This window comes from Oryza brachyantha, chromosome 11 (assembly GCF_000231095.2).
Source record: "Oryza brachyantha chromosome 11, ObraRS2, whole genome shotgun sequence".
In the NCBI taxonomy this organism is placed as follows: domain Eukaryota; kingdom Viridiplantae; phylum Streptophyta; class Magnoliopsida; order Poales; family Poaceae; genus Oryza; species Oryza brachyantha.
The window spans coordinates 16,733,323-16,759,785 of NC_023173.2; the positions used below are offsets into that span (position 1 = coordinate 16,733,323).

The 26,463-nt window shown below is 43.3% G+C and overlaps 4 protein-coding genes across 4 annotated transcripts; 1 reads left to right on the forward strand and 3 right to left on the reverse strand.

The window, feature by feature from the left end:
* The first annotated feature begins 4,917 nt into the window (after nucleotides 1–4,917).
* Nucleotides 4,918–6,458, forward strand: LOC102718035. The gene has a single exon (XM_040528898.1). It carries the CDS (start codon nucleotides 5,146–5,148, stop codon nucleotides 6,187–6,189), a length of 1,044 nt encoding a protein of 347 aa, XP_040384832.1. The 5' UTR covers nucleotides 4,918–5,145; the 3' UTR covers nucleotides 6,190–6,458.
* A 2,512-nt stretch (nucleotides 6,459–8,970) lies between these two features.
* LOC102718315 (pentatricopeptide repeat-containing protein At1g09190-like) lies at nucleotides 8,971–14,775 on the reverse strand. Its single transcript, XM_006663597.3, has 3 exons — nucleotides 13,122–14,775; nucleotides 9,451–10,033; nucleotides 8,971–9,331 (listed from the first exon to the last, which is right to left on the reverse strand). Exon 1 carries the CDS (start codon nucleotides 14,751–14,753, stop codon nucleotides 13,203–13,205), a length of 1,551 nt encoding a protein of 516 aa, XP_006663660.2. The 5' UTR covers nucleotides 14,754–14,775; the 3' UTR covers nucleotides 8,971–9,331; nucleotides 9,451–10,033; nucleotides 13,122–13,202.
* A 723-nt stretch (nucleotides 14,776–15,498) lies between these two features.
* Nucleotides 15,499–17,923, reverse strand: LOC102718031 (transmembrane protein 205-like). Its single transcript, XM_006663038.3, has 3 exons — nucleotides 17,579–17,923; nucleotides 16,468–16,687; nucleotides 15,499–15,909 (listed from the first exon to the last, which is right to left on the reverse strand). Exons 1-3 carry the CDS (start codon nucleotides 17,764–17,766, stop codon nucleotides 15,694–15,696), a joined length of 624 nt encoding a protein of 207 aa, XP_006663101.1. The 5' UTR covers nucleotides 17,767–17,923; the 3' UTR covers nucleotides 15,499–15,693.
* Nucleotides 17,924–19,402: 1,479 nt separating this feature from the next.
* On the reverse strand, nucleotides 19,403–25,648 carry LOC102718598 (probable beta-D-xylosidase 2). Its single transcript, XM_040528710.1, has 3 exons — nucleotides 25,244–25,648; nucleotides 20,404–21,724; nucleotides 19,403–20,255 (listed from the first exon to the last, which is right to left on the reverse strand). The coding sequence occupies exons 1-3, from the start codon at nucleotides 25,646–25,648 to the stop codon at nucleotides 19,621–19,623; spliced, it is 2,361 nt and encodes a 786-aa protein (XP_040384644.1). The 3' UTR covers nucleotides 19,403–19,620.
* Nucleotides 25,649–26,463: the final 815 nt, after the last annotated feature.

A 26,463-nucleotide genomic window follows, 5' to 3' on the forward strand; every position in this document is an offset into this window, starting at 1 on the left:
GTAAAACTGTAGTGTCACTACTTTTTTATAGAAATATAGATAAATTATTTTTTATTTATAAATATATCGTTTGGATTGTTACTAGAAAAAACAAAAAAGATGACCCTTTGTTGCAGGAAGTAGCTGGGCTTCACTGACGTTTGATTTTACTAAGCACAGCGCATTGATGTGGAGTACTAGAAAGATGCCAGGGGTACTCGTAATAAAAGCCATTAGGGATTAAGCTGGAGTAATTGCATCAAGCAGGGTACAAGAGTAAACATGGTTTATACGACACGTACGTTTGATTATGCAAATCAAAGTACGCAGGGGGACATGGTTCAATTTCGTACTTGTACCTATAGGTAGCTACTTGAACAGTATTTAATTATCTCTCTTCAGTCTCTGTTTTTTTTAGACTATTCACTGAATTATTGAAACTGATTATGTACTTCATGCTTTAAAAATACGTTTTCTTCAAAAGAAACTTTGGTGCAATTACCTTGCTTAACCACTTATTTTCATTAGTTCATTGGGTTCTTAGCTAGGTTTTTGGGTTCATAAACTCGTAAAATGACCACATATATCCTTAATATTAGTTAGGCCCGTTTAGTCGGTGAAAACAAAAATTATAGGTGTCATGAACGTTTGACTAGATGTCGATAGGGGTTTTTGGACATAAATAAAAAAACAAATTTCATAGCTCGTTTAAATACCATGAGACGAATCTTTTGAGCCTAGTAATCTAACATTAGTATATGTAAGTTACTTAGCACTTATGGCTAATCATGAATTAATTAGGCTCAAAAGGTTCATGACGATTTCTTACCTAATTATGTGATTAGCCGCCTAATTTGAAGAGGTTTGGCTTGATACAAAACCCAAACTGATAAGGGGGGAGCAGCAGAGTATTGTGAAATGTGATCGTGAATGAGTGATAGCAGCGAAAGCAGGAAGCGTGCGTATTTTATATGCACGGCTTGCACATTCCGTGCGAGATGCACGCACGGTTGCACAAAAAGGGAGCGAACAACTTTTAACCAAGGCCGTGACGTGGGCATGCACTGTTGTCCCGGAGATCGAGGAGGTGGGAACGTACGATCGATCTACCGTAGACGTACGGAGCTACTACTACTAGTATACTAGTGGCTGTACGTACATTTATACTGTAGGGAAACGGCGGAAGCGGCTCGCACAGATGTACGTGGATCGACTAGGATATACAGTGTACACACAGGTATAGGTGCTACTAGTACGTGCTCGACTGTAGCTGAGATCGAGCAGATCAGATTTGGTAATTCATAATATAACAAATCTCTCTCTATATATATGTCAAAATTTATAGTAGTAAAAATATTAAATTTGATATGTTTTGTAAGAGAGAGTATACGTATTTTTATAAATGTCTACAGGTGGCTCAGTATGATCGATGATTCAATACGGGTAGTCCTATAGTACTATTGTGTATTACTGGTATGCCAGTCTCGGTGGCTTCGCCTCCCTTGGGAGTATCAATACGGATGCAGCTACGGTGACCTCAACTGTTCGGGAATTCTAGAGGGAGTATTACTGTTATCAGTAGACCATAGAAATTGTCAACCGTTTTCGGACTTTGCCGTAAAAAGGAATAAAATAATTCTCCGTTAGTTTCATAATATTATTTAATTTTTTACTTTTGATCATTTATATTATTAAAAAACTATAAAAATACCATTTATTCTGCTGGCGTCTTGCAATTTTAAGTTGACTTACTGAACATCTTACGTTACTGTAGCACACTGTTTTTTTCCTCAGCAGAGCAACGCTAGCCGCTAGGGCAGTACCAGTGGCAGCTGCACGCTGCGTTGCAGAGAGCAGGGAGGCGCCGTGCAGCGCAGGCAAACCGCAACCCATCTGACAAAATTCACGCACTCTACTACTCTACTCTAGCCACGGCCACACGCACCTCATTACTGTGCGCCGCATCAGCCGTACGATCCCCTGTCTGCGGGGCCCACCTCTCGCCGTCTCGGATCAATGGGACCCACATGTCGGTGGCGGCCGTCCGTAGGGTCCCACATGTCATTCGACAGACGAGTTACTGCTCCAGTTTCCATGGCCATGGGGTGAGCATGCCACGTGGATCACATCAACCTTCGACTCTAATCACCTCACCATCGAATCAACCAAAGTGTAGTTTATGAAAGCATAACAAGTTCTCAAATTTTTCTCCAAAAACATTACATCGAATTTTTTGAACACTTAAATAAAGTATTAAATATAGATAAATCAAAAAACTAATTGTACAGTTATAGAACAAATCTTGAGACGAATCTTTTGAGCCTAATTAGCCCATGATTAGTTATAAGTGTTATAGTAACCAACATGTGTTAATGACGGATTAATTAGGGTCAAAAGATTTGTCTCGCGGTTTCTAGGCTAGCCGTGAAATTCGTTTTTTCATTCGTGTCCGAAAATCCCTTCCGACATCCGGTCAAACATTTGACGTGACACTTCTCCTAAAATTTTTTTCAATCTAAACATCACCTAAGTCCGTGTTCTTTTGTTGAAAAATAATGAAAGATAATATTTCATCTTTTATAGTAGCTGTGAATGATATAAACTATATAAGATTAGCCGCACGTATTTTTTTGGAAAAGTAAAAAGCGAAAAAACTAAAAAAATTATCTTCTAAAACAACATCAGCAAATAGAGGATATGCCAAGATTTATACTAGGCTGACAAGTGACCATGACAGAAGGGAATTTGAAACGTTAAGGCCACTTTGATTCAATGAAAATCTATAGGAATTTTAGTATAGGAATTTTAGAGAATTTTATTCCTATAGTAATTTTTCTATAAAGTCTTTTGAATCAAAGAAATGAACTATATGAAATCTTATGAAATTTCTATGGAATATCTCTTCTAATACAAGTTTTGGAGAAAATTTAACAAGAAACAGAATCTAAAAAAAATCTTTTGAGTCTTTATCTCTTCTCAAAATATCATATTTTTCTATGGTCCAATTAAACGGCTATTCCAACGTTTTTTCCTATATTTACAATTCTCTATTTTACAGCTTTCGGGGGTGTTTGGGATTGTCTCATCGAATGTTTGGATACTTATTATAAATAGTAAACGTAGACTATTAATTAAACCCATCCATAATCTTGGACTAATTCACGAGATGAATCTAATGAGCCTAATTAATCCATGATTAGACTATGTGATGCTACAGTAAACATGCTTTAATTATAAATTAATTAGGCTTAAAAAATTCATCGCACGGGTTAGCGCTCATTTATAAAATTAATTTTTTTATTAGTCTATATTTAATATTTTAAATTAGTTTGCGAACACCTAGACAACCCTGCATTTCCTTTAAAATCATATGTTTTTTACTGGTCCCGTGCTCCGGCCGTCACCAAAACGAAGAGAGCTGTGTCACAGTACAGTAGTCGTAGATGCTGATCTGACCATGGATGTGACCAGCAACGGCACAGCAATACACAGACACGCACAGGCAAGCACAGCTCACGTCTTGAAATGGATGTCGAAATCGATGGAATGATAGGTAGACAGATCACAGATGCATACACTTGTTGGACACACAGGGACACACAACTACCGAGTAGCACCTTTATTTTTTTCGTTTTTATATTAAAATTAAAGTTAATTTAAAATTTTTTGATCGTATAGGTTGAGGCTTCGTTTTACATCGCTATATATATAAATTTTATTTAAAAATTATTTATAGTCTACAAATGCCATTTAATTTTTCTAAAAATTGAACGAATAGCCTCTAGGAGTATGATTTTGTTTTAAGATGAAAATAAATATTTTTCTAATTTCTATAATAATTATTTAATAGTACTCCATAATAGAGAAAAAGGACAAATAAAAAAAAAAGAACGGAGCCTCGCCTCGCCTCGAGCGCGGCCTTTGCCTCCCGTGTTGGGGGACAGCCGGCGCTTCCACCTCCGCAGGGTTCGGACTTCGGACTCGGCGAAAGCGCATCCCACTCCACTTTGGATGCCTCACTGCTGACATGAGATCGCCACCATGTTCCATTTCCAGTTTATTGCCACTGCTGCAACTAGGCTCAAACACAAACTTACCACGATCACCCGTTTCATCTATCCATAGAAAAGGTAGTAAGTTTTGAGTTTTAATAGGAGTATATATTCTTATCCATGGGTGACATGGAAAAAGCCAACCAACAAATAATTTGTGGTGGTAAAACTTTTATACATATATTCGATCTAAAAGATAATACTGAAAAATAAACTTTATTAGAAAAAATGGTAAAATCAACTCTAAATTTAAAAATCAGTTTTGGCATACAAGCAACTCCAAAATATAAAATTAGAGTTTTTATATTCTTTTAGTACTATTCATCTAGCCATCAGCTAATGACACCTTGTCATTAATGACGAATATTTTATGTTTTCTCCCTACTATTGTTGCACTGGAATTCTAGATACCAAATAATATTTTTTGGGCATTCAAAACGTGCAATGCTCCTTTTCTTAGCTTTATTATTGAAATGGATTATTTACTTTACGTTTAAGAAGCATTTCCTCAAAAAGAAATCTTTCTTCTACTTATTACTAGCTTAATTATCATAGTGGATTATCTACTTTACATTTAAAAAAGGATACTTTTTTTACTGTAGTAGGGATTTGTTAATTTTTTTCAAGGTATAAAATACTCCATTGATGAGTACCAATACCGAATTGTTAAAACAAGAGAGAAGAAATGGGTTCTTAATACACAGAAGAGAATTTTCCCTCTTCAAACAAATGCAACAAGAAGACGAGTGTGAGAGCCCTAGGGATTTCCCTATAGATTGGACGATGGGAGAGGGGCCACATGTCAGTGGGGGAGAGAGAGAAACACGGCTTTGCAGTACAGTACAGGGAGGACGATCCTCCAATTACGCAATCCAAGAGGGTCCAGATCTGATCACTGGCAAAAGTACACTACCACAACACCCCAAAACCTTTCCCAAAATCACAAAATAACCCCTCAACCCAATAAAATAATCAATAACCTCGAATTTGTAGATAAACCAGGGGCTGAATCGAAAAATGTCTGAGCAGTTAAAAACTCCCACCGTCCCACTCCGCTCCACTTCTCCCACCACTTCGCTCGCCTCGCCGCACCAACCCATCGATCCATCCATCCATGGCCGCCGCCGCCGCCCCCGACGCCGACCACCATGCTGCCGGCGCTGTACCCGGCGACCCGCTCGCCGGCGGCGTTGGGGTGGACAGTGCTTGCTCCACCCCGTTCGTCAGCGCGCCGTCCAGCCCGTCGAGGGACCACCACCACTTCTCTGCCTCCCACGGCGCCTGCTTCTTCAGCGCGCCGGCGAGCCCCACCCGCGGCGGGGGCGGCAAGGAGTTCGGGTGCCTCGGCGACTTCGACTTCGACTTCTCGTCGCGGTTCCCGTCCCCCTCCGCCGCGGCAATGTCGTCCGCGGACGAGCTCTTCCACAACGGCCAGATCCGGCCAGTCCGGCTCTCCGCGATGCTTCTCCAGCCGCAGCCTCTGCCCCCGCTCGTCGACGGCGAGCTCGACGCTTCGCAGCAGGCGGTGGTGGAGGATGATGTGGCGACGAAGGGAGGTGCGGAGACGGACGAGCGCGGCCGCATCCGGAGCCGGTCCGTTCGCCGGAAGGCGCGGTCGATGTCACCGTTCCGCACGCACTGGAGGGCACCTTCGCCAGCTCCGGCGCCGGAGTCCGTCGAGCCGGTAGCGACCCCGGCGGCGTCTCGCTCGTCGTCATCGTCGTCGACCGCCTCCTCTGCTTCGTCAACTTCCTCGAGAGGCTCCCGCCGGTGGGCGTTCTTGAAGGACCTCCTCCACCGGAGCAAGTCCGACGGCGGCAAGAACCACCACCACCACCACGACACCGCGCCGCCACCGCCTGCAGCATCCAGCACCGCGGCGCCAAAAAGGAGCCCCTCGCCGTCCCCGTCTCCTTCGCCGGCGGCGGCCGCGAGAGGAGGGAGAGGGACGGGGCGGAGCAGGAGGAGATCGGCGCACGAGAGGCTGTACGAGGCGAGGAGGGCGGAGGCCGAGGAGATGCGGCGGCGGACGTACCTGCCGTACCGGCAGGGGCTGCTCCTCTTCGGCTGCATCGGCCTCGGCTCCCGCGGCTACGGCGCCGTCCACGGCCTCGCGCGGGGGCTCAACGCCGCCGCCGCCGTCTCCTCGAGGTCATGACTCGTGACCGCAACCGCGAAAGACTCCCACCATCTCCATGGCCGGCCGGACACCTCTCTCCGGCCATGGCTGCTGTTCTTGGAGCAGTGTGTAGTGGCAATGCAGTGTGAAAAACCTGCAAAAATTGCATAGAAAATAGTAGCTACTTACTAGAAGTTGCTTTTGCCTTATTATAGTTTCTTGTATGGATTTTGGTGATGTAAACGAGCTTGTTCATCCGGTGACAAAACCACTTATTAACAATGGCAAAAATGTGTTCTTTTACTACAGCTACCAACTGAAGAACAACTGATCATTTTATTCTTCTGATACTGCAGAGCATGAAACATGAGTAGATCTGAGAACATTAATGTTCACTTAGAACAGTTGATCTCGAACATCCTCCCTTTCTACTGCTCCCATTTTTCACCAAAAAATTCCTCAACAGTTCTGTGGCTTCCGTTGCAATCTTCTCCAAAGCTTTATTTCTAGTATCAAATGAGTTCTTTTTGTAGGAACCAAGAAAGAAAGGTAACAAGGTGAGTTTCTCGGAGAAAATGGAGGTCGACTCTGAAAACCAAACAGTACAAAGATCAAGAACAACATTTCTCGGATGGTTAATTACTCATTCCGCATATAAATAGATATCAAAACTAGTAAGATTATCTTTTTTTTCTTCCTCTTACGCTGGTTTTGCTTAACAGTGGGGGTAGGATCATCTTTTTCTTTTCTCGATTATTATGTCATGCACTATAGCCGGGACGACAGGCTCAAGTACATCTCACGTGACGGGTGACATGTCGTTTATCTTTTGTGCCTCGGGCCCAGTAATTTTATCACAGACAGAACAACGAGCTGTGGTTAATTTATGATCATCTATGGTTAATTTATGATCGCCTACTACTGTTTACTTTGTGGTGATTATTTACCAAACCAAGGTAACCGAATAAACGGCCTTTCACCGTCCTGGCGCGACTTGTCCCGAATCAAGACCCTATTCTTTTAGCAGTAGTACTAACAAAAGCAACTCACAAAGTCATAACACAAGCAAAGTCTAAAAAATAGTACAATCTTACAACCAAGCTAATAATACCAGGAGCAAATTCCAAACAGAAATATAATTTCATCGTGCATGTTTAACTTAACCTGTTAGGCTTAACGGAAGATAAGTTACCTCCTTTCACTTTGTTGGAACCATGCACTTTGGATGCTTGTACCACAAGTTGTTCAGCGCTGCATGCGTGTGCTGCAAAAAGTCACACGCTTCGTGTCAAGATCTGTCAAACCCAACGCAACAGTGGTGTACTACTTTTTTACTCTCTTACTAGTAACAGATTAACCAACTAATCATATGTACAGTGTTGATTATGCATTGTACTTTACAGTAAGTAGTTTGCTACTGTACTTTACACCCAGTATTTCAATCCATTGAGCAAAACAGAAAGAGAAAAAGATTTTTGGGAGAGGCAGCAAACCATACCACTTTGAACTTTGAAGTTGAGTTGACGAGTGACGACATGGTAAAGTTCACAGTTGCATGGCAACTTCATCCGAACAGTCACAAGTTTCAAATAAAAAATCCACCGAACACGCAGCAACTGCTCTCTCCCGAGAGAGCTCCTTCCTGGAGTGCACAAGGGAAAGCTGAAGGGGAAAAAAGATTACGAAGTGAGAATTCAGGGCCTGTGGATGTGACAATACCGGTCTCCATCCCCATATGTTCCTTTCCGAAGCAAGCATGTCACCGTACCTCAAGGCAGACCACAAAAATATAGGACGATGGAAGCAGGATGAAACGAGAGGTGCCATGCCGTGCTGTGTGTTGTGTTCTTTCGCTGGGATCATGTCCCATGCATGTAGGGCCATCTCAACAATGCCAATTTCGAAAGGATGAAAACACTTTTTGTACAGAAGTAGGAGTACTACTTGTGGAAAGAATTTAAGACGGTATAGTAAGAACAGATAGAGACTATAAATCGGCTATAAATATATTTTAAAAAAATAAGAGACAAGAGAAAAGAGTAGCTTGCAGCACGTACTCCAAGACATTCTAATATATATTTTATAGCTAACTATTATAAAAATTAACTATTAGATTAAATATAGATTAACTGAAACTTGACTACACTATTCTAATGACTAGTCATTAGACTGCCATTCGACATGAATCCGGATATCGATTAGTACTAGTATCTGGATATTTTAAAATCGAAAATTTTATGGTATCTGGGAAAGGGGACGTTAATAACCGACTCATCACTTTGCTTACAAGAAACAGTAGCAATTTAAAACTACTTTATACGTAAAACTTTATAGACGTATTTTTATTGTTGTAAGAGCAAATGATATAAAATAAACCATAATAAAAACTTTAAAATTAAATTTTAAAATTCAAATTTTGATTTACGTTACAACAATGATGCCCTAATGCAGCGTTTGAAGTCAATGTTCTGAACCCATCTCATATGTATGAAAAAGAACAATCATATTAGCATATGATTAATTTAGCATTAGTTAAAAACTTGAAAAATAAATTAACATGCTTTTTAAAAGCAACTATTCTACAATTTTTTTTAAAAATAATCATTAGCAATTCAGGAAGTATACACGTGAAAAACAAGAGTAGAAATATAAACTAAAAGAAACGAACACTACCTAATTATGTTATTTACTTTTTTTTATCTCGAATTGATCATCATATACCGTAAAGTTTAGCACCAAGACTAAGAATCTATTTAATCCACATGGAAAGAGCTAGCCATTCATGTATTTTGGAAATTTGTTAATTATATAGAAGCCGATTGGAATATTGGATAGATGCATGAAAATATTTAATGTGTATATAAATCGAATGGTTCTCATTTGGGCTATCTTCCCTTCCGTGATTATTAATTTGAGAATTCTTTTTTCTTATAAAATGATAAGATTAGGATGGGGAGTAGCATAACTCTCCTTGTGCGGTTACGTGGACTTCCACGAACCGTGTGGACTTTTGAGGTTTGAGGCTTTGACTGGGAAAATTGGTTCATTTTCATTCCCTTCACAATGATGCCGGCATCTCCATATATCCTTGGTCAGCAGTAGTACTTACCACCAGCCTTTCTTCCTGATCCTTTATTTTCCAGAGTCGCACAGACATGCAGCTGTTTCGCACATCACAGCACTGCAAAAAGATTCAGGCCAAAGTGTAAATGCCTATCATTACAATCACACTAAAATAAGGAATCCATAAAGCTTTAAGATTCTTATGGATAAAGGTTTGCAAAGAAAAAGCTTGCTGACCTCCAATAGCAAGAGCCTCGTGTGCCTAGATCCAAATATTCAATAAGGTCGCCAAGACACTGAAATAACCATGAATACAATATGCCCGTAGTACTTTATTATTGGAGCGCACATCACTTAACATTTCATTCCTCTCTTTTCGAAGCACATCAAAATTATAAGCTACATTGCATGATTGTTCCTATTTTAATCAACCTTATGATACTTGCGAGAAATTAAGAATCAAAGTGGACGAAATATGCACCGGTTTAGGATACAGCATCATATCTCCTGTTGGATTCACTATGGCCACTGTTGAAAGACCATTTTGCTTGGGGATTATGCTTGCTCCCCAGGACCACTGGCATTTAGCAACAGGGTCAACTGCTGTTGCACCTCCTCCGGTGTCACCGCCGCCCGCCGGCCTACACCGCGCAACCGGTGCGTCGATCCCCAGACGGGGTAGCCAATGTGGCCCTCCAGTCTGTGGCAACACGGGGGCCATAGAGTTCTTAAGAGTAAAGAAGTAGCAACTTGATGGACCTCATGGGCAGTAGATAAAACAAGAAATGCCAGTGCCTTCTCCCTACATGTTTGTGGGGACCTGAATGCATCAAAATGAGAGCAGATTAGAGAGAATCCAAAGGTAGGTTGCATGTGAATGTGATTGTGCAAACAAGAGTATCTCTTAAAACATCTAAAGAAAACAAGAGTATCTCTTATCTCCCCATTGGAAGAAACTTGCAACAACTAGGAAGGATAACACATGGGTCATTGGCTCATTGACACTAAATCTATACAGGAACATCCATGCATTCTTTTGCATCTATTATCTGGTAATTTCAAATTTTTATAAAAGCAAACTGTCGAATGCATCATCTTATAAAGAAATATGAGGCATTTAAAGAATAAGAACACAGAAAATTTCTAATATGTGCCCAAACAAGCCCAACATAAAGGTTTTATCTGATTTCTTTTACAGGTTCCCAATAAGAAACTAAGCAATCATATTATTACCGCCGGTTGTATCAGCAACAACATTACGAAAGAATTGATCTTTCTGGATTGAAGTACTAGCTTAGGCTCAACTTCTGAAACAAGCTCAACTCATCTAGAAAAGTATAGAATGTCCTGACAGATCTTTGTTTTTCTTATTTTAATTAGGGAGATTTATAGATCTATGAGAGCGATCTTACCTTAAGAACACACAATCTTATGGGATTCCAAGTTAGACATAGATCCATATGTCAGCAACAACGATGCATAAATATGCACAGTGCAATCATAGGATTTCTAGTTTGTCAAAACAATGAATTAAATATATACTAGCTGCATGTAAAAGAGCTTCCGGTAGAAGGATAAAGATCAACAATGGCTCCTTACCCTTTTGCCTCTTCCATGCCCTTTTGCGGTTTTTAAGATGAGAGTGGGGCAACAACTTACAAGGAACAGTAAAAAAAGAAGACAGGACAAAAATCACAAGGCCCAACACGGAAATTTCTCATGCTTCTAGGGAGCATCCTTTTTATTTGTTTTCTTTTTCTTGGGAAGCTAGTTACACCATTTTGAGTTGTCCATGTTAGAGGAGCCCACAAAAGGAAAATGACAAGGTTGGTGCTGGAGCCAATATGAGCATAGGTCCCTGTGTTAAATTTTGCATCTGTATGTTTGCTAGTGTTCTGTGGGTTACAGCGTCAGATTTCCTTTTATATGACGACAGCATGCTCTAGCCCCTCTCTAGTTCCTTCAAGTACCCTTTTGTGCCCAGCCCAAGTAATAATGTAAAAGAGTGACCAACCTACTGTCTGCATAGACAACATAAACTGCAAATTCAGAACTATGAAAGTTCCCTAAGCTCAAATTGTCAGAAGTCTGATCTTTAGGAAATGGTTTATTTTTCAACTCAGCTCGATTAAACCCAACTAGTGGCACTTGTTAGATTAAAAGTTAGACTTGTGAGAAAAGAGTAATGCCTGTGACACTACTTATAGATACTATGAATTTAAGTATTTTCTTTTTATACAGAAATGAAGTTTTCATTCATACCCTTTATAATAATGCATATGCAGGACGACAGGAAACTAGATGTCACAAGCCTCTACTAGCATGTAATATTGTAAATTGTGCAAGAAGATGATATCTGCTACATTTTTCTAAAGAACAATTTTATCATAAATACCCATATATAGATCGTATGGATAACATCTGTAATAATGGCTTTATCAGACCCTAGAATTATTAAGCTTAGCTTCAAATTTACAATATCTGAACTAATCAAGGAATAGGCATCGTACGTGCAGAATTAATAATCATAACTATCGCAAAATTTCAGGCAATGCGTTATTGCTGAATTTTAATAGAAAAAAAGGTTATATCTTTTCCATATCATGTGGAAATTGATATTTGACTTATACATACGCAACTAGTACATATCAATATGCATGTAGTACTTCTTAGTGTGCTGTTCCTTGGGGTGCATTTTAACACAAAGGAGTTAAATTGGTCCCAACACGACAATTAGTAATAGGTTTTACCAAAAAAAAAAAGCCATTTTCACCCCTATCTTGTGCTGAAATGGTAATAAAAGAACTTTTTCTGTCTAATTTTCAGAACATGGGTTTGATTAAAATAGTTCTGAGAGACAATGATAATAGCATACTTAATTAATAAATAAATTAGATCTTGTGAAAGTAACTGGACCAAAACCATACAAGTACATTGCACCATAGAAAATAAAGGCCTGATTGCAGCTACAAAATGCTAACTAATGCACGAGCAGATGTATTATCATTGCCCAGATGATTCCAAATTAAAGAATATTGGGTACTCTGATCAGGGGAGACGTTACAGGAGGAGGAACAAGAGTGTGCGAGGACAACAGCAGCAGCAGGAACCAGAAGTTCCATTCTGATGAGAAATTCCAGGAAACCAGGATGGTAGGGCAGTTAGCAGATCAAGATCAAATAGAAATAGTCTTGATTCAAATAAACAGGTAATTGAGGGCAGGGACAGGTGCCAGCACAGACGAAGGCAGTCCCAGCTTGTATTTTCAGACAGTGTTCGGATGGATGTGCACGGCTTACAGTTTACATTGAGAACCCTCCTCAAGCTAAATGCAATCAAATGGGACCAACTGTGGTGAATAAGACAGGTTTTGCAAAACCTGTGCAAATTGCAAATTTTACTCGTTATATTTTGTCCCATCCCCTATGATATGTTTTAGTCATCAGCTACCCCTTATTTCACCATCATGGCTTCAATTCCTCTGCACCCCATCCTTCACCTAATAGTGAACTATATAATTTGAGGAGTCTCCTTCTATGTACAGTATTAAATACAGATTAGCATTTGACTCCAGTCTCTGGGATCAGATGCCTGCCTTTCTAATTTCTTGTCAGCTAATTGATTAACCCATAAAACATTAAATAACTCATCTTGACTATTTAGAGGTCAAACATTACAGCTTGTTGTTCCAATACTGTAAAGGTTTACGTTATCCAGTGCCTCAATAGCTCCCAAAAATGGGGGCATTAAAGTCTGTAGCAAAAGATTAACGAGGAAAGCTATTGCCTATTCAGTTCACCATGCTAAAATAAATGTTTAAGAGAACACACAATGCACACAGAGCAGGAACAATTACCTCAAGAAATTTTTAAGAGAGCACACATTGCACATAGAGCGGGAATGATTACCTTAAAAAGCCAGGTTTTGTAGACTTCCTCCTTTTGGTCCTCTTGGTTGGTATACTTCCACGTAGTTTACTGAGGATAATGTCATGCATTTGTGAACTGAAACTCAGCTTCTTCAATTAAGCTCTGCCCTGGAGCCTTTTGCACACTCATCTTCCTCATCAGTCTCCTCACATTGCCTGCTTCTTCCCATCGTCCTGTTTCTGCATAAAGATTGCCCAACAACACATAGTTTCCTGAGTTCCACGGTTCAAGGTTAATAAGTTCTTTCAATGCCACTTCAGCAATACTGATCCCGGAATGAGCATGGCATGCGCTTAGAAGTGCACCCCATATCGCAGCGTTAGGCTTCATCGGCATGCCTTGAATCAGAGCATAAGCCTCCTCAAGAAGGCCAGACCTTCCAAGTAAATCTACCACACAACCATAATGCTCAACTGCTGGTTCAATACCATGGTCCAGTAGCATGCTCTGGAAGATGTCCCTTCCAACATCCGCAGCCCCAGCATGCGCACAGCACGCAAGCACCCCCAGAAATGTCACTCCATTGGGCTTCTCTCCGTGTGTCCTCATCTCCTGGTAAAGCTCGATGCCCTCAATCCCATGACCATTCAATGAAAATCCTGAGATCAAGGTGTTCCAGCTCACCACGCTCCGCTGACGCATTCCCTTGAATACCTCCCTTGCACTATGAACATCACCACACTTGCAATACATATCCATCACTGCATTTGCAACATGTACATTCCTGTCTAACAACCCACTCTTACGTGCATGCTCATGTGCCCATCTTCCCACCCTGATGTTCCCCAACCTCCCACAAACCGGCAACACAGCAGCAAGGGTTCCATCGTCTGGTGCCACCTCACCCTCCCTGACCATCTGCTCAAAGCACAAGACTGCAATGTCGTCCTGCTTGCACCACGCACACCCCACGATCATAGCATTCCAAGAAACCACGCTCCTCCTGGAGCGCTTATACCGCTGCATTTCGTCAAACAGGTGGTGTGCGGCGCGAAGATCGCTGGCTCGGAAACAGGCCGTGATGAGTATGTTGTAGGAGACGGTGCATTTGTTCTTCTGGGGAGTTTCGTCAAACAGGACGCGAGCGTATGGTAGAGGATACGGCTTGAGGAGCGCGAGAGAGATGGCGTGATGGGAAAGGAAGCCGAGGCGGAGGAGGAGCGCGTGGACCGCGGAGACGAGCGAAAGAGACGATATGGAACCTAGGAGGGGCAGGAACGAGAGGCGATCGGGTGCGTGGAGGCGGCGGAGGGAGGAGAGCAGCCCGAACGCGAGCGGCGGCGAGGACGCGGAGAGTGACTTGATGGCGGCGTTGAGGAGAGGCAGCGGGGGCGGGGCGTGAGGCGGGATGAGGCGCAGAAGCGACTGAGCCGGCGGCGGCGGGGAGGAGAGGAGAAGGAGCGCGGCGAGGAAGAGGTGGTGCGGGGAGGGAGGGGACGACGGGAGGCAGTGGCGGACGGCGAAGGCGAGAAGCTCGAGCGGGCGCCGCCGCGCGGGAGGGGAGTGGTGCAGGAGGTGGAGTAGGCGTCTCTCCGCCGTGCGCGGGTGCCACCCGTCCGGCGTCGTCGCCGCGGCGGACAGCGGCGGCGGCTCGCCGGCAGCGCAAGACATCAGCAGCGCGGGAGGTTTGAGCTTCTGGCGGGCATGTTCGCGCCGTGATTCGTGCAACTCATGATACCACTACTCTACGAGAGTGTTAATTGGAATACGTGTCAAAATCTCACAAATACCACCGATAAACACTTAATTCTAAAAATACCATCAACGAGAGTAAGTTTTATAATATACTATGATACAAATGAATTTGTCTAAAAAATACTATCACCGCTAGGAAAACCCTAACATTGATGATATTTTTAACAAAGTTGTTTGTACAATAATATCATGTAGAAGTCATACTCGTCAATGACATTTTTTAAATATAGATGTTTATCAATGATATTTTTTAAATTTTCTCGTATAAATTTGATTAATTGAAAAATTGACATTAAAATTTAGCTATTTGAAACAATAACCGTGTATCTATGCGCTTAGTCACCTTGATGCACTCGTGCACTCAACCAATCTTGCCACTTCGATATTGATCCAAAGGACAAAAATGAAGAGTGGTCTTATTTTTACACGAAATCATCCTTAACATGTTGTAGGTTTATACATAACCACTCATTTTTGTTCTCACGTGTCAAGTTCAGATCTAAGCTTCTATGTTTTTCAAGATAATGTATTCAAGCTACTGATTTTACCCAGGTTCAATAATTTATTATTGGTATTGTCTCTTTCCATAATATATCTCTCTCTCAGTGGCGGCCTATATGGGTGGGCCGGTACGGGGTTATGAGCTCCGAGCTGGGCCATATCACAGGAATACTGTATATTATTTCTCCAAACTATTGCACAATTATTACAGAAAGACTAAGCAAAGTCTCTTCCTTTTATCTGTAGATAGTAAGTAGACCTACTGAAAGTTTTGATCAGCAGCGAACTGGCAACAAGATTCAGAACTCACAGGCCATGGCGCCATGGGAGCAGCAGTGTGATGACAGTGTCAGTGTCAGATTTGGAGCTTGCTGGCGAGGTACCAGGAGTGCATGGCCAGGCTGCCGAAGGCCATGATGTTGGCCAGAGACGACAGGCCGTGGATCATCCCGAACTTCTTGTTCATCGCCGTCAGCGCCGGGCTCGTCTTCGCCGCCGCCGTGTTCCTCGAGAACCCGACCTCGCCGCCGATGCCGAGGTCCTTCTCGATCTTGTGTCTCCTCATCATCATCTGCAAAAAAAGGGCCCCAAGTCGATGGTTTCTAATGCCAGTAGATAATGGCTTCTGTTCCCTTTCAGCAATCAGCAACCAGTGCAACTTGTTGAGCTCTAGATGACTTGTATAGTTGTGTTATATAGTAGGAACGAAGAAACACAAATTAAAAATCAATCGAAGTATACAGGTACAGATCTTGCTATTCTGCAGTAACACACTGCAGACTACATGCTCAACAAAATAATTCAAAACTAAGTTTTCAAAATTATGTACGTGTTATCAAGAACGTCGGATGTTTAACGGCATTTATTGCTATTGCGTGCTACCAACCGAATACACTACAAAGTCACTCCTTATGTTCACTCCTGAAGATAAAATGCATGATAGATTCACCTAAACTTTATCACCCTTGAAATAGTCAAATCTGGATTGCACATATATATACATATATATATATACAGTAAGTTACTAACCACCCTAATGTTAGCTATCTTAAATTTCCATGGAATTACATGCAAGTAGCATTAAAACCACAACATAATCAAATCAAGAGAATTGGAAGAAAATATTTACCTCAATGGTCATGGGGGTGAAGACCAGAAGGTTGGAAAGGTCAAAACCAAGAGCTGAAATCAGGAACCCAAGCTGATAACGCTCAATGGTCGATGCCGTCTTCCAGGGGTGAAGATACGCAAAAGCTGCCACTGATATAGCTGAGCACACTGATATCAACATGAAGTACGCAGGGAACATTTTCCCTTGTAGACTCCCAAACTGGTGCCTTGGCAAATGCCTTAAAGAATATAGCAAAGAAGCAATGTTAGTAACCTTATACTGAAATATTTTGGAGTAATTAAATTGCACTTGGTGGTATCACAACCAAAATAGATGTTGCACTTCTGATTTCAGCCTTTCAGGTGATTATATTTTTAACTGCAACATAAAATAGCAGCATGTACTATGCGGGTTATACAACACTGAAGGCACCCTTGAACAACTGAGCAGAGGATAGTGCTATCTAAAATGCACACTGTGTATTACTCCCTACACGATAAGCAAATAACCCAACTTGATTGCAAAGGGCACCATGAGCATTGCTGCATTGGTGAAAGGAATTCTCAAAAGTTCTACAGGCAAAATGCCAAAATTGGTGAGCTCAAGCATCACGGTCCGATAAGTTCATAACTCATAAGAAAAATATAAGAATCTAAAATCTCTCCGAATTCATCAAATTGGCATATGTGCAATACTCCAATAGTTCCAAATCACAGGTTCACATGTTCCAAGTTAGAGACTAGTGTTCCATACATAATTGTACGAGAGTAACAGAATATGTGTTTCGGTCCTTGCAAACATAAAAAGATGCAATGTTTAGTAAATTCAAATCCTAGAATTGAAGTGTAAATATGGATGAATGTTTGGGCGAGGACCCATGGCTAGTGTTGCAGGGTCAAAAACCCAAACTGCTTAGAACAAACAAATTTGCATTTTTTAGGATGGCGAAGCCGTACGAAATGTAAGCTCCCTACTCAAATTTGGCGAACTCTAAAAATTGCTTACAGGATAACGCCTATTAGATCGAACAGCAACAGAAATCGAGGTGAAATACCCCAGGAAACTTCCACTGAAACGGAGCTACTGCTAATTAGCCTATGTTTAGCAAGCAAGCAACTAGGCAGCTCACTTGAACATGACGATGCCGCCGATGAAGGTGACCCAGAGCGAGGCGCCCCAGGCGGTGGCGAAGCAGAGGACGTGCGCCAGCCTCGCTGCCGCGGCGCCGGAGCGGTCGCCGAGGAACGCGTCCGGCGCGAAGAGGACGCCCGCGGCGAGGAAGGACACCGCCGTGAGGAACCGCGCCGCCCACCCCATCGCGCTCAGACCCTGAAAAAAGCTCCTAGCTAGCTAGTCCTAGCTAAGGTAGCTCAGGCGACTAGGGTTCGGGTTCCGGGAGATCGGAAGGAGGAAGAGAGCAAAGCTGTGGGCTTGAAATTGAGAAGTCGTAGGCACAGAGAAGAGTGGCAGAGCATGATGACTAGTCAGAGGAGGAAGGAGACTTGTTTTGTCTGGAATGTTCTGGAAGCAACAGTTGCTGCTAAGTGCTGACAGATCAAATCATTTGGAATGTGCATTAATCTTGCAAGATTTTCTCATTGTAAATTTATAGCGATCAGTTTAATTTCAATTGTTCCTATATTATACCCCCCTGTTTTTTCTTACGTAAAGTAATTGATTTTTAAGTCTTCATTCGTATAGTTATTAATTATTTTGTTATAATTAATTTATTATTAAAGGAACTTTAAAAACGAAGAGAGTAATAAAGATTTGTTTACACTTTATATAGAACGTAAATGTTGTTCTTCTCTAATAAGGTTTTTGCGTTCTTTTAACTGTCTTACTTTTATAACTTTTTAAGAGTACAAATGACTAAATTAAATACTACTCTCTTTATTTTATATTATAAGATATTTTAACTCTAGATCAGAGAGATTTATTAACATGTATATAAATTTGAGAATGTCCGATATAATATGAAACAGACACGATATGTAATACAGAATTTAAAATTTTCTATAGAAAGATCAGATAATAACTTTTTATATGGGATTTTTGTACTAACCATACTATCTAAAAGCTTCGTAAATGTACCCAAAAAATCTAAAATCCTTCCTAGGAAAAGAACGGACCTTTATTGTATTTTGGACCACCTTCTAGTACTTTTTTCTCTTCTAATCTTCAGTTGATGGGCAATGTCAATTTAGAGCAGGTGGCAATGTGACTCAAAAGAGAGGATTCAGAGATGCTGAATTTTGTGGTACACGAAAGTCCTTTTAGAAGTAATCAGTTTAATAAAGGCTACTATTAGGAGGAAAGATGGGCTGTTTGCCTCGTTTCTCATCTGGTTTGTAATGAACAAACCAAGCCTATGGGCCAAGGGCACTAAAGCGTTGAAACTAGTAACATTCTTTACCTCGTTTCTCATCTAGCAATTTAGAAAATATGTTAATAGAAATCGAGAAATAATTAAGCTTTAAAAGATGAAAAGAACGGGGACCAAACAAAAGAAATCAAGATTCAGAAATGCACACCACCAGTCTACTGTAGACAAGGAAACAGTTGAACAGGAGAAAAAGGTGTGCTCATGTCCCTCGAAGATCCCCACCAACAAGAGTCAAGAGATCGGACTTGCAGTTAGAGTAGCGCTGATTGCAGATCACAGTACTGCTACCTCCGTTTTATATTTCATCCATTCCTCTCGATAAATATATATAATTTATATATATATATATATATGTTTAGATTAGCATCCATATTATCTAGACCTCTGTTTCATATTTCATCCATTCATCTCGATAAATATATATAATTTATATATATGTCTAGATTCATCAGTATGCATATTATCTAGATGTGAAACGGAGGGAGTCCCTTCTAGGTAGCTTTGCCTGCCCAAATCAGCTGTAAAATACATTGACAATACATAGAAGAAGAATTAAGTAAACATCTTATTATATTTCTTCAATTCAATAGTTTGGACGAACACATGATCAATTTCAATACCAATGCGATGCCTCTACATTTCCTATCTCTACCTTTGCAGAGACAGTGTGGCATCAATCAATCAAACCATTCCAAATCCCAAATCATCAACACCACCCAAAAGATACAATTCCCATTCTTGCTGAATGCTTCCAATAAATCCTATGCTTTGATCGAGAGTGGCTTCTATACCCCTAGTTGCTCGAGCCCGATGGTCACCGAGTGCGTCAGCTCGCCGATCATGAGGCTGTGCTCGCCGACGGGGATCCTTCGGACCCCGCTCCGGTCGGCGACGCTGAGCCCGTCGCACACATCGATGGCCATCTCCACCCGCGCCGTGCCGCCGGCGGCGACGTGCACCTTCTCGAACGCCACCAGCTGCCGCACCGGCGCGCCGTGGCCGCGCGTGGCGGCCTCCGGCGGCGCGGAGTACACGAGCACCGTGTGCGCGCCGTCGCGGCCGCCGACGTTCTTGACGTCGACGTGGACCGGGACGGTGAGGTCCTCGCACCGGGCGTGCGCGATGCGGACGCCGGAGCGGGTTGCCAGGCGGGTGGCCGCCACCGTGGAGTTGAGGGAGGTGGAGGCGACGGCGTGGTGGCCGGAGAGGCGGACGGTGAGCTGTGCCGGCGCGTGGGCGAGCGAGTGGGTGAAGGAGGTGTAGCTGAGGCCGTGGCCGAAGGGGTGGATCGTCGGGCCGGTGTAGAAGCGGTAGGTCCGGCCGGGGTACCCCTTCGCCGGATTCGCCCGCATCGCCATGTTCGTCATCGGCACCTTCTGCAGGTAATCTTGCGGGTACCATGTCACCGGCAGCTTCCCACCTGCAAACACAACACAGCGAGTCCAAGTTCAAATTTGATTCAATTCCAAAATAGTAGTGTCCTTTTTGTCGAAAATTTGATTCGATTTCACAAATTAATCATCTTTTGTTGAAATGATTAGGAATTTTGATCACTCTGAGTTATTTACCTGGGTTGTGGTGGCCGAAGATGACGTCGGCGATGGCCTGTCCGCCGGCCTGGCCGGGGTACCCGGCCCACAGGATTCCGGCGATCTTCCGGTCGTTCTGCGCGAACCCAATGTCGATCGGTCCACCGGACATGAGCACCAGGATCACCGGCCCCTTCGAGGCCTTGGCCACCGACGAGATCAGCTCAGCTTGCCGGCCTGGAAGGAGAAGGCTCGCGCGGTCGAGTCCTTCGGCCTCGATCTTCTGGTCGAGGCCGGCGACGATGATGGTCGCGTCGGCGCGGCGAGCCGCGTCGACGGCCGCCGCGATCGGCTGGGTGTTGCCCGTGCACGCCACGTCGGTGCAGCCCGCCTGGTGCACGGTCTGCGCCGCGTACCGGCCGATGCCCTGCAGCGGCGTGGTGTACTTGCACGGCTTGCCGGCGTAGTTCCCGATCATGGCGACGGTGGCCTCGGAGTGCGGGCCGACGACGGCGACGGAGCGGTGCGTCGCCGGCGCGAGCGGGAGCACCCTGTCGTTCTTAAGGAGGACGACGCTCTGCCGCGCCGCCTCCAGCGCGAGCTCCTGGTGCGCCGGGGTGCAGACGTGCTGCGGTCCCAGGTGCCCGAACGGCTGCGCCGCCGGGTCGCCGTCGTACATCCCGAGCCGCATCTGCACCGTGACGGTGTTGGTGACCGCGGCGTCGATGTCGGCGTCGCCGACCTTCCGCTGCGCGACTGCGCCCTCGGTGTACTGCGCCAGGAAGGGCCCGCAGTCGAGGTCGAGCCCCGCCCGGAGCGTGGCCGCGACGGCGTCCTCCCGCGTCCGCGTGTAGTGCTGGTCGCTGTAGAACACGTCCACCGAGTCGCAGTCGGAGACGATGTAGCCGGCGAGCCCCCACTTGCCCCGGATGGTGCCGCGCAGGAAGTCCCCGTCGGCGCAGGTGGGCACGCCGTTGACCTGGTTGTACGAGCACATGACGCTGGCGGCGCGGCCGTCGACGACGCATGCCCTGAACGGCACGTTGAAGGTGTCCTCGAGGTCCTGGCGGCTGACGACGGCGTTGAAGTGGAAGCGGTCGGTGCCGGACCAGTTGTCGAGGTCGTAGGCGGTGAAGTGCTTGCAGCAGGCGGCGAGCTTGAGACGGGAGGCGTGGCCGTACGGCTGCTGGAGGCCGCGGACGTAGGCGGCGGCGTAGCGGGCGGCGACGGCGGGGTCCTCGCCGGGGGTCTCCTGGCCGCGGCCCCACCGCGGGTCGCGGAAGATGTTCACGTTGGGGCTCCAGAACGTCAGCCCCGCCTGCCCGCCGTTGTACATCGCGCGCCCTTCGTCCGACACCGCCTGTGTATACGTACCAAAATACGTACATCAATACGGATAAGTATATACATGAGCAAAAGTACATAAAGTTAGTAATAACTGAAAAAAATGTACTAGTACTCACTAGCGAGAAGGAGAATTCTTTTATGCATATCGTAACCAGCATGATAGATGCTGTGTCTTTTTTTTTCCTAAATAGTAAAAGAACTTTAGATTTTATGGATTATATGATAAGGTGATAGCTCTTTTAGGATATTATTGACTTACTTTATAGTAAGGTTTAAAATTTTCTTTAAAAAGTATACATTGACGGATTTTTACACACAAAATTAGCATGAGTATTTTTAGAAAATTTTGTACGAGGCATTTATTAGAACCTTTAAAATTGTGTTCGTCAAAAAGTTCTTGCAATAATTCATAATTGCTCGTGAAAGAAAAGGATATATGACCTGAGAGTTATGTAGCCGTTGAAATTAAATAAACACTACAATTAAAAATTAATTTACAAACAAAACTACTATATACATATTTTGATAATATAAAAGCAAAGTAAAAAATGTCTATATGAAAAGACTACCAAAAGATATAAATTTTAGATTATAAACATATACATATACAGAAGAACAATACATATTTAATAGCTAAAATATAGCCAAGGAATGAAAGAAATACTCCTAAAGAAAATCTTTCTATGGACTGTTTCATCATGAATAATGAGCCACGTTTTTTTAATCATGGTGTGCACGAATCACGAGGCGTGAATATAATTGCCTCTTCCTCCAATCACATGGCCGTGTACCCCTATCGTGTACCAAGTTACGACGCAACACTGCGTCACACGTGAATTCTCAATGGCGTGAACACACTCGTGATCAAATTCCTCTGCAAACATTCAGAGCACTTTTCTAATGTTTCAGAAGATTTTTTTTTTAATGTCTGCAGGCTCTATCTCTTTGGAAACAAGATAGGCAGAGATCAGATCGGACACAGGTCCAGCAACTTCCCCTGAAACTCCATTTGCGACCACTGCTTGACCTTGAAGGCTCCAACCACTAACACAGTATTCTTTGTTTATCTTCACATAGAGCAATAAATGATGTATCTGCAGATCGTGTGCTGCAAGTATACTACAAACTTCTGCTTACAATACTCTACTACCAACTTCTGCTCTGCAAACGAGCCAAGAACCTATAACTCAATTGTACTACTACTGATCAAGATCCTAGATCACAAATGGTTTCACTGAATTGCCACTACCAATAGGTAATTAGAGTAGTACTGCTAGTACAATAAAAGTTACTGCCTCGGTCTCATAATAATCTTATTTTTCGTTTTTCCATGCCCAACATTTGACCATTAGTCTTATTTAAAAAATTTGTACAAAAACTTAAAAAAATTAATCACGTATAAAGTACCATTCATATTTTATCATCTAGTAACAATAAAATTATTAATCGTAAAAAAATTTCAAATAAGACGAATGGTCAAACGTTAGGCACGGGAAAACGAAAAACGAGGTTATTATGAGACGAAGGTAGTACATGTTAGCACTAGCAGTATTGCAGATCCCAGTCGATATCCATTATATGCATTTCACATGACAGGAATGGATTTCAGTATGTCATGTACCATGCCAAAAGGGCAAACAAGCTTGGATGTAATGATATTTATAAAGCTAAAGCTAGTACTGATTATGGCAAGCAAAATTCCGGGCAATCAACTTTGCCAGCATTTGAGTGAGGGAAGATGGCAGCAATTCGCCAAGAGAGAAAGATATAACAAGAATGAGAGAATAAAGGTAGCAAGCAATATGCTAGTATAACTACAATAACAGCAGCAACATATCATAGCTCTATCCTTATGGACTCTTCTGTTGTAGAAAACTGTGTCTAGCTGCCTCCTACACTCCACCTTGGCCAATGGAATTGCATGCATGGCCACCTTTCAGAATGGGCATCACCTTTAATTAAGGTGCACGAACTTTACATATTTACACATTTAAAAATATTTTTCTTAGCTAAGATAAGATATCAGAATGGGTTCTCAAAAAGTTTTAGATTTGGCTAGGCTGGCTTGCACATGGCTGCAATTTGTAGTCTTGCACAACATTGGCCGGCCAGTAGCCACACTAGGAATTCCACCATGCCCTCCCTTTTTGGACTTTTGGATACACTAGCATAGTGTGCATCACTCTGGATTCTAGTGCATAAATTTTTGGCTCCTTGATGAAAAACTCTGCATTATAAATTTAAGTGCATATTTTATTTTGTTTTAAATATTAATACATAGTTCCATTGTCCATCACCAGTTTTTGGTTATGAAAGGTGCTGGATGCATGCATGTTTTTACAGGGTTACCGATGGCAAAACGCCAGAATGCTTAGTAAGGTAGAATGTCACATCACAATTAGGCTTATGCATGTACTCCTATAATGTATGAGATCTAGATATATTCTTCAGACTGTAGGGCAGAACATGACATGTGCACTGCTTGGTTGTCATTTTGAAGCTTTATGAAAACAAAACATGTACAAACACGGTGCCTTAAACTCACAATTACGTGCCTAAACATTATATCTAAAGAAAGCTCTATTGTCTTATCTACAAAAGGACAGATGCTTGCACTAATGGTTTAATGGCATGAAGTACTCACACATACATGTAATGATTTTTTCCCAAAGCAAATCAGTTCACCACTAGTACCAAAAAACCCACTAAAATTCAAACTAAAATTCGAAGTACCCTTGAAAGGTTAAAAGCAGTCACTAGCAACAAGGCCAAAAGGGCATGAGGATCATTAGCCTTTTCTTTTTTGTCATCACACATGTTGTAGGCTCCACAAAAAAATAATACTACCATACTCTATCCATTCCACCAACCTTGATCCAGCAGATGCTATTGCTGGGCCAGTGACACAGTGCCCTCTGCTCATGCACATATTTAGGCCAATTCTCAACTGAATTAAACTTGTTCATGTAAAATTTCTACAAAATTTTATCCTCCAGAAACATATGATTGAAATTTGAGAACTGCAATGCATTCATGCATGCAAAACAATCTCATTTTTGTTCACAATAAAATGCTGAGGATCACTTTGTCCATATTTACCTCAAAACAATCTCCTTTATTTTTTTTTCAAAAGCTGACAATTTTGTGAGTACCAGTCCTCAGTTCATCACTATAGCATGCAAAGGGGTGGAGAAATGTGCTCTACAGGACTAGTAATATTACGCGCCATCAGATATGTGCTTTAAGATTCGTACCACGCACTACCAAGGAAAAAACAATAAAAAAATGGAGGCAGAGGCACAGAACCCGAGACAAGCGCGACGCACAGTAGCGAGCGACACAGACAAGGACACCCATGGCGCGCACAGACATGACGAGGGAGAGAGAGAGAGAGAGAGAGGCATCACATGCACGCGTAAGAACAAACGGCGACAAAGCAAAAGCACGCGCGGCGCGCCGGTGCCGGCGACGGCGACAATGCTGCCGTCGCCGGCGTGAGGCCATGGTGGAGAAAGGGTTGGAAGCGTTGTACCTGCCCGATGAGCTCCCAGAGCGTGGCGTTGAACGACGCGGCGGTGCCGATGACCTGCGGGAACGCGGTGGCGCCGGGGAACGCGCCGCCGAACTTGACCCCCGGGCCGGTGTCGGAGACGCCGTGGAGCGCCTCCGACCACCACTCGTACCCGGCGATGCCCAGCCGCGGCACCCCAGCGGCGTTGTTCACCAGCAGCCGCACCTTCTCGGCGCGCGTCAGCCGCGCCACCAGGTCGCGCGCCCGCGCGCGCAGCGGCAGCGACTGCCGGCAGAACGGCAGCGCCGTCGCCGGCCCGCCACGCGCGCACGCGAACGGCGCCCTCGCGGAGACGGGGACGACGACGACGCCCCCGGTCGCCGCCCCGGCGAGCACCAGGAGCGGGAGGAGCAGGAGGCGCCGCATTGTGAACTGCAAGGTGTTTGTGGAAATGGCGAGGGCGGCGGCCGCGCGCTTATATAAACCGCTCAGTCCATGGCGCTCTGCAAGTTACAACCACCCCAGAGGAGAGGAGAAAGAAAATGGCTAATTGATTTTGTTTGCAAAGAAAAGTATATACTTTTCAATTAAACTTGCAACACATTTCAAGATTTCAGAGATTATTTAACTTGCAATGAAAAGATGAAATAAAATTTAATCAATGTCTTGGGTGTTGTAACTTGCGGCAACTGCTGGCTAGCCTTCAAAAAAAAACAAAATAAAAAACAAAATAAAAAAAAGCTTGCAGTAACTTGTGTTCTGCGTACTGGTGGTATTTCATTCTTGTGCATGTGAGGGATGTAACTGTGTGATACTGTGCTGTGTTCGAAAGAAAGCATTTTTTCCTTTTATTTAATGGTGTTATACTGCGAGTGAAAGTTGTTGGAGTTGGATAGTACTTGTGAATTTCTGCTGCAAAAGTCAGGTAAAGAAGTAAAGCGGTTTCAAGGACAGGGCATGACTACTTTGGAGCAGGTATTGACGTACCAGGCCTTGTACTGTACTGATGTAAAGACTACCTTTAGAATTTACAAAAAGGTGATTACTGCTAAGATTAACCTCTGAACATAGACATTAACTGAAACTCCCAAGATAAGTACCTTCAAATCCAGTAGAGGTATGAAATAGAGGAACTTTTTCCTGAAGAGCACCTAGCAGCTTTCATTGTCTGCTTTCTTTTTCTATCCCTTTTAACCTAATTTTTTTTGTTAGTATATTTTGGACCGTCCAATCAAAAAGTC

Excerpts from the sequence above, each read along its gene's own strand:
- LOC102718031 (XM_006663038.3), bottom strand. The coding sequence starts at position 17,766 with ATGGGGTGGGCGGCGCGGTTCCTCACGGCGGTGTCCTTCCTCGCCGCG. Across the intron at positions 16,688-17,578 it reads GGCGGCATCGTCATGTTCAA|GCATTTGCCAAGGCACCAGT; the intron begins GTGAGCTGCCTA and ends ATATTCTTTAAG. Across the intron at positions 15,910-16,467 it reads TCACCCCCATGACCATTGAG|ATGATGATGAGGAGACACAA; the intron begins GTAAATATTTTC and ends CTTTTTTTGCAG.
- LOC102718598 (XM_040528710.1), bottom strand. The coding sequence starts at position 25,648 with ATGCGGCGCCTCCTGCTCCTCCCGCTCCTGGTGCTCGCCGGGGCGGCG. Across the intron at positions 21,725-25,243 it reads TCTGGGAGCTCATCGGGCAG|GCGGTGTCGGACGAAGGGCG; the intron begins GTACAACGCTTC and ends ACGTATACACAG. Across the intron at positions 20,256-20,403 it reads CTTCGGCCACCACAACCCAG|GTGGGAAGCTGCCGGTGACA; the intron begins GTAAATAACTCA and ends TTGTGTTTGCAG.
- LOC102718035 (XM_040528898.1), top strand. The coding sequence starts at position 5,146 with ATGGCCGCCGCCGCCGCCCCCGACGCCGACCACCATGCTGCCGGCGCT.
- LOC102718315 (XM_006663597.3), bottom strand. The coding sequence starts at position 14,753 with ATGTCTTGCGCTGCCGGCGAGCCGCCGCCGCTGTCCGCCGCGGCGACG.